Source organism: Patagioenas fasciata, chromosome 3 (assembly GCF_037038585.1).
Source record: "Patagioenas fasciata isolate bPatFas1 chromosome 3, bPatFas1.hap1, whole genome shotgun sequence".
Taxonomy (NCBI): Eukaryota; Metazoa; Chordata; class Aves; order Columbiformes; family Columbidae; genus Patagioenas; species Patagioenas fasciata.
This window is the reverse complement of record NC_092522.1, coordinates 11,235,788-11,244,966: the sequence shown is the minus strand read 5'-3', so window position 1 is coordinate 11,244,966 and position 9,179 is coordinate 11,235,788. Positions and strand designations below refer to the sequence as shown.

The 9,179-nt window shown below is 44.1% G+C and overlaps 1 protein-coding gene across 2 annotated transcripts; it reads left to right on the top strand.

Moving 5' to 3' along the window:
• Positions 1–855: 855 nt before the first annotated feature.
• Positions 856–7,890, top strand: LOC136099511 (serine/arginine-rich splicing factor 7-like). Of its 2 annotated transcripts, XM_065833800.2 has the most exons (9): positions 856–999; positions 1,433–1,613; positions 1,760–1,936; positions 2,925–2,999; positions 3,133–3,234; positions 3,688–3,741; positions 5,947–5,991; positions 6,664–6,699; positions 7,581–7,890. In XM_065833800.2, the coding sequence occupies exons 1-9, from the start codon at positions 978–980 to the stop codon at positions 7,603–7,605; spliced, it is 717 nt and encodes a 238-aa protein (XP_065689872.1). In that variant the 5' UTR covers positions 856–977; the 3' UTR covers positions 7,606–7,890. The 2 variants fall into 2 exon arrangements, with proteins under 2 accessions (XP_065689872.1, XP_065689873.1); XM_065833801.2 differs by lacking the exon at positions 5,947–5,991.
• Positions 7,891–9,179: the final 1,289 nt, after the last annotated feature.

The following is a 9,179-nucleotide window of genomic DNA, read 5'->3' as shown; positions in this document are numbered from 1 at the left end:
TGAGAGCTAGCATCAAGTCAAAGTCACAGAATTACAGAATGGTTGGGGTTGGAAGGGACCTCTGGAGATCATCTAGTCCAACACACCTGCTTAAGCAGGTTCACCCAAAGGAAATCGCACAGGAATGTGTCCAGGTGTGTTTTGAATGTCTCCAGAGAAGGAGACTTACAGCCTCTCTGGCCAACCTGTTCCAGGGCTCTGTCACCCTCGAAGCAAAGTAGTTTCTTCCCATATTCAGATGGAACCTCCTGCATTTCAGTCTGTGCTCATTGCCCCACATCCTATTGTTGGACACCACTGAAAAGGGTCTGGTCCATCCTCCTGACACCTATCCTTGTGACATTTATAAGCATTGATAAAATCTCTTTTCAGCCTTCTCCAGGCTGAACAATAAATTCCACTCAAGAGATTAAAGAACTGCTTGCAAATGCCTCGTTACAAGTAAGGTAACACCTCCTAACTCCACACCAGGGCATAAGGAGCCTGGTAGGTGCTTCACTTCTAGGCTCACCAGGGCCAGAAGCTGAGTTAACTGGATTCATGTGTGAGGTGTGACTACAAGCAGTTCCCTTCTCTGCTCCCCGTTTGCACCCCCGCGCCTCCCTCAGAGCCAGTGCGCTACGGGCGCCAGCTGTCGCGTGGGGCTGGGCGGTGGTTGTGCCTATGAGCGGTCTCACTGCCTCCATGACCCCAAGACGCGAGACCTGTAGAGCGACCACGTGAACCACCGGCAGAGGCGCGCGCACCCTGACAGCCCATGCGCGCCACCGCGCACCCTCCCCTGGCCCGCGCTCAGCCCTGGGCCGCAACACGCAGGCGCAACCGCCCACCGCCAGTCTCGCGAGACCTACCCGTTCCGCGTTGCCAAGCGACCGGAGCCCCGCCCCCCGTGCGGCGGTCCGGGCGCGGCGCGCAGTCGCGGCGGAGGATCCGTTTATACAAGGGTCGCACGCGGGGCTGGGCGGTTAGCGGGGAAGATGTCGCGCTATGGGCGTTACGGTAGGGGGGCTCGATAGCCGGGGATAGCGGGGAACATTGGGGAGGCTGCCGTTGGGGGGGGGGTGGCCGCGGCGCGGCGTCGCGTCGTTTGCTGAGGAGAAGGTGGCCGTCGCTTCGGACAGACGGCTGTGAGAGAAGATGGCGCCAAAGAGAGAGACGCTGGGGGTGGGCGGCAGCCGTGGGGCTGCTGGGGTGGAGGACGCGGGTCTGGCGAGTAGTGGGACTTGATGAGGGAGTGGGGGGAGGAGGAAACGCGCGGCACCGGCGGGAGCGCACCAAAATGGAGGCGGTGTCAAAGATGGCGGCACTGCCGTTTAGGGGGTGGGGGGGGAGGGGCGGTGGCGGTCGCGGTCGCGCCGAGCGCGCGACCTCGTGTCTGGCGCCGCGCGTGCGCGGCCGGGCCCCGCCACTGACATCGTGTCGTTCCCGACAGAAACCAAGGTGTACGTGGGGAACCTGGGCACGGGCGCGGGCAAAAGCGAGCTGGAGAGAGCCTTCAGCTACTACGGGCCCCTGAGAACCGTGTGGATCGCGAGGAACCCGCCAGGGTTTGCCTTCGTGGAGTTTGAAGACCCGAGGGATGCTGAAGATGCTGTGCTTGGCCTTGATGGGAAGTATGTGTTTGCCTTCAATGTCCTTGACTGCTCTGGCTGCAGATTCTTGTGTCCCTAGCCCACACCAATCATCAGTATCTGTTCTGTGTGCAACGAGCACAGGGGCAAAAAGTATTCCTGAGATTAAAACATACTGTATCTTGCAGGATAATATGTGGCTCCAGGGTTAGAGTGGAAGTGTCGACCGGGATGCCTCGTCGCTCCCGTTACGACAGGCCTCCTGCACGGCGCCCCTTTGACCCTAATGACAGATGCTATGAGTGTGGTGAGAAAGGCCACTATGCTTACGATTGTCATCGCTATAGTCGCCGAAGGAGGAGCAGGTATGTGTGGGGCCAGGGTGGCTGGGTTGCTTCACCAGTTCAGTTTTGTGTAGCTCTTGTTAACAAAGAACAGAATGTTACACCAGCTTTTTTTAACTCTTAATGTAGTAAATCAACAGGTGTATATCACATATTTTTTTCTTTTTTTTGCTAATACATATCAAATGTTAATATCTTAATAATCAACCTGGTCAAAACCTTTCAGGTTTCTTCGTTTGAGTCAGTCGCCTTGATTCAGAATGTCACGAGCCTTAAGATTTCATGCTGAGGCGCCTTGCAAATCCGACACTTAAGATCCTCCTAGACCTTGAGGTGATCAGCATAAGAGGCCAGATCCCCTCGAGCCATCTACACGTAGCTTCACCTTATTCTTTAAGGGCAGAAAATTTGAGACGGTGATCGCCGTAACAGTAAATTTGGCTTTCAATTGGGGGCCCCCTCCGGTTTAGAAAGAGGAACACCAGATTGACCACTTTCCCACCTAGAAAAATCTTCTTGCGTCAATCAAGCCTCACCCTGGCTCATTGGGCTGTCAGTTTGATCGTCGTTAGATTGAAGAGAACACCTAGATGCAGCGATCGGCTATAGATACTTCTAGATCGTCTAGATCTACTAGACCTTGGGCCAAAGAGGGTCGACCTGCAGACTTGCAAGGTTTATTTTAAATACGCATTACAGTGTTTTCTATTCTAATGTAATTCTGCAATGTAATTCAGCTTTTAACATTTTTCTAGGTAGTAAAATGCTCAAGACAAGTAGGCCCAGAGATTTTTTTCCAACTGACAGATGCTAGTGGTGTGGTTTTTGTTGGTTTGGTTTGTGTGGTTCTTTTGTTGATAGTTTTTTTTTTTTTCTGTTTTCTTTCTTTTTTCTTTTTTCTTTTTTTTTTCTTTTCCGTGTCTGAATCAGTTTTGACTTCAGCAGGGCCTCACGTGTACCGATTTCTGCAGCTGTTTCCTGATACCTGTTTTCTCTAACCTAAAACCAGGTCCCGGTCTAGATCCCGTTCAAGGTCCCGAGGCAGAAGGTATTCTCGGTCACGTAGTTGGAGTCGCGGTAGGAGGTGGGGTTCCTGCTGTTGTGTTGTGTTTTGGTTTGGTTTGGTTTTTTTGTACTCCTCCCTCTGATCCACCCCTTTTTGTAGTCTTTGTGAAAAGTACCTTGCAGTAATTTGTTTTCTTCCCTTTGTTTTATAGATCAAGGTCAGCTTCCTACCGCAGGTCCAGGTCAATGTCTCCTCGTAGGTATAGGTCATTTACACCCCGCAGATCTCGGTCTGGTTCTTTAAGGAGATCAAGGTATGTGTTTTCTATTAAGATCACAACATTGTTGAACACAACATAACTGTTGGGAGTTAATATTAAATTTATATTTTGCAGTCCTATGTGTTTGCAGGAACCTTCAAGGTGTTACATCCTAGAGAGCTAATCTGAATGCGTTCTTTGAAGTTAAAAGCTGCTGTTTCTGAGCCCTCTTTGTACTGTACCAAAGTTACAGCCTTGATCTATGTTTAAGCTCCTACTTCAGCTTTATGGATACAGTAATCATGCTTAGTTGTCTAGGGCAGTGGAATTTCTTATGTGACTGGTAGTACTGACCGAATGTGCTACAATTTTTTAATAATAAAAGTTATTTCTGCAAAACCAGTAGTTAAAATTCTCTGAGGTCATCAAAGTCATAAAAGTCAAAGAATACTTTCAGCTGTATGAATCGTGTAGTAGTAGCTGAGCTTTCGCTGCTTTTTTTTCTAGATCTAGGTCCAGATCACGCTCAAGGTCCCGGTCTGTTGTATGGCCTCGAAGCAGGTAAGGTATTTTAATTCAAACCAATAATAGTTTGGACGTTGGTGTTGTGTTTTTGTTTGTTTTCTCTAGGGAGTTTGCCTGGAACGGCTTAGAAGGTAGTGCAGCATAGCAATATTTGCACTTAATAACTCATGCCCTTTTGCAGGCTGATATGTAGCCATAAACAAAGCATGTGTATGTCTGTGGAGAGAAGTTTTGAATACTAGTTATTGCTTATGCCTGTAGAGAATGCTTCATCTCATTTCCTGCAGGAAATGCTGCTTAGGTTTTTCTTGTTTTTTGTAAATCCCAAATACTGGGAGGAAAAAAAGGCACAGTGAGAAGATTGCCACTGTTGACTGAACTCTTGCTTAAAGCTGTTCAGCTTTGTCAGTTCCAGTTCTGAGAGTTAGATTGAATTAAATTGCTGTAGTGCCAAGTGCTGTGTTACATAGTGTAGGGCACTTGACTTTGGAGGCTTGGAGGGCTGACTGAACAGACCCGTGAGTCCTAATGCTACAGGGTCATGTTCTGAAGGATGTTTTCTGTGTTAGAATGGAAGCTGAGGAAAATGGGTATAGAGTAAATGCTCCTCCATATTTTCCTCTACAGTTTGTGGTAACTCTTAGTTGGATGAAGCCTGAAACAGTAGGGTAAAATGCAATGGATATGAGAGCTGATAAGTTGGAAGAAGTTGTCTTTTGTTTTGCATTAGAATAGGGGAAGAAAAAAATTTTTTTTGGGGGGGGGGGTGTCTGTCTGCTACTTTAGGACTTGCAAATAGAGCCTTTAAAGGGGATGGTGATTATTATTGCTAGAGCTGTCCTGACTTATTACTCGCATAGGGCTGTCAGGCAGGAGATGACTAGCCAGGTTCAAATTGCATGCTGCTGCTGGAAAATGCTGGGTACTGCTGATGATGTTGCTTGGTGACTTTAGTTCTGAGACAGTCATGTTTCTGCCTGAAAGACTGGATACTCAGAAGTTTCTGAGGAATGCTGACTTTACACAGGTCTGCAATTGCAGTGGTAACAAGTGTTAGTTCAGGACTGGAGTTACAGAAGCATCATGAAGACTTCTTGTCTGTATTAGTCAGTGCTGGTCTGGTGCTGCTTCTGAAGCTTTTGATCTGCCAGTCCCTGTTTGCTGTACCTTTCCAAAGGAGGATTTACCAACAGTTATTGTAGTAAGATGGTGCTCTTCTGTGCTGCCTTACTGTATTTCTTTCCAAAGGCGAGTCAGGTTCGTGCTACAAAATACAAGTTCTGGGTAGTTTTGAGCAACTCTGTCCTCTGTAACTATGATATACTAATGAAATTACTGGTTAGAGTGTTAGGAACTGTGACAGATGATGGCTCAGCATAGTTTGGTAACCAGGAAGGTTTCAAAGCAGTGGCAGGTCAACTCATTGTTTAATTTATGCTAACAGTGCCAATGTAGTATTATATTCTATAAGTTAATAGGCCAAGTAAAGGTGAATCTTGATTACCCTCTAAAACAGTTTTTCTGTTTTGGCCAGGTCTGTTAAACAACTGACTATCTTAAACACTGCAATTTCTGATGTTCAGTAATACTACATGCCTGGATTCTGACACTCTAGAAGGACAGATATTTTTCTAAGTAACAACAAATACTTGAGTTAGTAAAATAACATGATAAATGTGGGAAGAAAGTCTCAATGTTTGAGTAGATTTTAATTAATAAGATAAATTAGGAATAGTTTATGCATTAGTTGCCAAGAATCAAAGAGAAAACGAAAATGCTGCTTTCATTTATACTTGAATAAAAGTGGTACTGGGAACCGGGTATGAAGAATTAATCAGCTCTTCAACACACGTGTTTACTTGTGGCTAATTCCAGGCTCTTAATATGCTATTAAAAGATTTTTTAAGATGACACTTGAAACTATACCTTCCTTTGTGGAAGGGATACTTGCAGGTGGAGGAGAAAAGTCTGGGAGCCTACTACAAAATCTCTTGTGTGAAAGTGGTAGCTGAAGCTTTGCTGGGAGCTTCTTGTACTGTTGTCTTCTGATAAGCAGAGTCTCTGGAGTAAGAGCTAAAGGATTATCCTGAAATGTCAGGAGAGAATCCTTCAGCACCCGTGTCTTCCTCTGTGGTTGATGATGCGATGGAGTATGAATTTGCTGTTGCTGGTTTAGCCAACTTTCATTGTATGTGCATGCCACTGGCTGCTTTGCTGAGCTTTATTTTTCTCCTGTTGTAGGTCTGGGTCCCATGGTAGATCTAAATCTGGCTTACCTGCTAAAAGGTGAGCGTATAAATATGAGTAGCACTCAGGTGTGATTCTGTGTGGTTGGGGTATTTTTTTTTTTTTGTTTTTGTCCATGCAATTCAAAATTTCTGCTTGGACCAGTATTTTGGTTTTATGTGGAAGAGGGGTTTTTTTGTATGTGGGTTGGGCTTTTTGGATGGCTGACTTTAGAATATTTTAATACTTTTTTGTTGTTGTTTTTTTTTTTTGTTTTTTATAATAGCTTATTTTTGTGGGACAGTAGGCAATTCTTTAGAAGGATACAGGTTTTTTGTTTAACCCATGATCATGACAGAGTATTTTGGACAAGATTTGAGGTATATCTTTCCCCATCATTGTTCTCAACTGTTTGTAGGTCTCAGTCTTCCTGACTCTTATCTCCTTGATTTGCTGCTCCTGCTTTGCAGGATTACTGTGAGCATTTTACAGCTGCTTTGAAGCTGTGTGTTGATATTTGCCTGAGAGCTCCAGCTTTCAGCAGTTTTCCTTCTCAACTGCAGCTTGTTGCGTAAAGTAATTGGGTATACTTGCTATCAGCAGCATTAAGGCTGGTGTCTTTTAATGTATTTAACAACATCAAACCATTCTTACTGGTTTTAAATGGTCAAAATTGGTTACTGAATGTATAAAGTTTACAACACTGTTTGTTTTGTTGTTTTTTTTTAACAGTTGCTCGAAGTCCAGATCACCATCTCCGAAGAGAAGGTAGGAATATCCTAAAACTGGAGTGTGCTGTTACATAGAACTAGTGTCTGGAGTAGTTGCTGTAGAAGTTAACTTGTGCAAGGATAAAAGCTTGAAAGTTTTTTTATTTGTCTTTAATTTGTGAACTATGAAAAGGTGAATTGTTATGGGTGGTTCCTGTTATAAAAAGATGTTTTATGGGCGCTTCCTACCACTTGTGGTCAGAGCTTTGTGATAGTAACTTTAACCTACTTGAAAGAAATTTTGAAGGACAACAGAAAATGTGGGCAAATGAGAATTGGCTGTCCCAAAGTTCCTGGGGAATTTAGAATCCGGGGAAGATGGGAGTAATGTGAAGTACGGACCAAACCATGAATACGTGGTAGGATGAAATTCCTGCTGGTGGCTCCCTCACAGCTGGCTGTCACTCAGTTGCACAGCTGCCAAGCTTTGCTATGCACTGTGATATAAGAAGCAAGTTTTCCTATGTAACCCAGAGAAGTATGTGCTGGAATTTATGTAGTCTGAGATACTGAGGTAGTGCCGCATGGCTGGCCAGAAACTGGAACCATGTAGGTTTATGGCAGAGTTCAAATTTCTCTGCACAGTTGGAGTGCAAGCTCCAAGGTGCTTTCTGAGCATGCTTGATGTTTTGCCTATCTGTCACAGCTGACATTTCTCACTTTGCCTGTCCTTTTTGAGTTTAAAGCAGTCATTACTTACAAAAGTGTAAAATACAACACTTTTCTCATTATTGATGAACTGTAAGTGAAAACAGTGTGGAGAGGGGCATAATGAGGTGTGGGGGAGGGCTCCTGAGCAGAAGAAACCTGGGGTAGCATGCACAGTTTCTGTTGGTTTTGCTGTAGGAGTTGCTCTCAATCTTTTTCTTTCCCTTTCAGTCACTCACCATCAGGAAGCCCTTGAATGAGTGCAAGTCCTGAAAGAATGGATTCAAATTTAAAAAATTTAAGAAGAAAATTTATTTTGTTTACATTATTATAAGGGATTTTGTGATGTCTTTATAAACATAAGGGCTTAGTCCTAGAAGGCTGTTTCTATTGACTAACAATTGGCAACTATTTGCATCTTTTAAAAGTCTTACTGGTAGACTAATGCAAAACTCTTCTGTTGTGTTAATGTTCTGTGATCTGGAAACGTTGGGCTTTTTTATTGGTGCAAAGAAATAAACTGTGCATTTCTAACTAAGAAGTATTTTGTGATAACCCTCTTGTTTCTGTGAATAGTTGGGTAGCTGAAGCAGGTCATGTGTTACCATGCTGAAAAGCAGGAAGCAGGCTGTTTGGCACGGGCTGCCCTGCAGGCTTGTGCCTGGTGTACAACTTAATTGCTACTGAGTACTGATTAGAGCAGAGAGTTACCAGTACCAGCTGTTGTTCTTACTGTTTGGTCTTGAATGTTAGTTATCTGTACCTTGTGTTTTTATTTGCGCCTCCTCAAAGCTCAGTGAAGCTGAAAACTTGTCTGGAGGTGCTTGTACACTTGATGACTTGACTTACAAAAATGTCTATAAAGGCCATTAACAGATAAGGAATGCATGAATGCTGGTCAGTCTGTCCTTTTGATCAAAGGACCAGTGAACTTCTCACCTGAAGATACTTGGAATACTCATGGAATGTAAACCATTGAGGCAAATATTTTTAGAAATCTTGTTTATGTCCTGGTTGTACAAATTGTACTATTTCTTTGTGATACTTATGATAAATTGGCAGAAGATAATACATGTAGAGATTCCTTTTTTGGAAATTAAGGATTTTCTTACAGACTGAAGGTCACACTGCAGGTCATGTTTAAGTAGCAGTACATTTGGGAAAGTGAGAGCTCATGTTCCACTTCTCCTACCTGTCACATCTTCGGCAGTAAAGCGTAAAAGAGATCAGTTGTTGCTTTGGGAAAATGGACTGTAGCTGCCTGTACACAGATAGGTTACTGAAGGTTTTAATTAAGTATGATAAACTAGTGCAAGGTATCTTTCCAGTTTGATTTCTCATTGCAGCTGATAGTGGCTGCTATCAGACTAGTAAAGAAATTGGAGTGCCACATGCTGTTTGACTTAAGTCTTCCTTATCGTATGTTCTGGCCTATAGTGCTGTGTCTTACAGGCGTGCAAGGAACAACAGTTCTCTTGGGGCTTCTAATGTATCTGCTGTTAAGAGTAGAGCACAGCAGCTCTGTGTGGGCTCCAAGCACCAGGGGTTCACATGAACTTTGATCATTATTGCTTAACAAGTTGTCCAGGTATTAAAAGAATTATAATGAGCCCCTGTAGATGATGTCACAGACTCTTCCTGTGTACTACAACATGTGTTGTCTGTCTTCTCTCCCACATGTTTGTACATTTTAGTGCATTGGTGCTTAGTAGGATAATGGGCTTTCCTTGCTGATGATGCTGCAATTGATATTTTCTTGTAACCGTAGTCCATTGTAAGGTACAGAGAGAGCTGGAAGAAACAGCTAGGGTGACTCAAAAGCCACTGCTA

Excerpts from the sequence above, each read along its gene's own strand:
- LOC136099511 (XM_065833800.2), top strand. The coding sequence starts at position 978 with ATGTCGCGCTATGGGCGTTACG. Across the intron at positions 3,000-3,132 it reads AGTTGGAGTCGCGGTAGGAG|ATCAAGGTCAGCTTCCTACC; the intron begins GTGGGGTTCCTG and ends TTTGTTTTATAG. Across the intron at positions 3,235-3,687 it reads GGTTCTTTAAGGAGATCAAG|ATCTAGGTCCAGATCACGCT; the intron begins GTATGTGTTTTC and ends TTTTTTTTCTAG.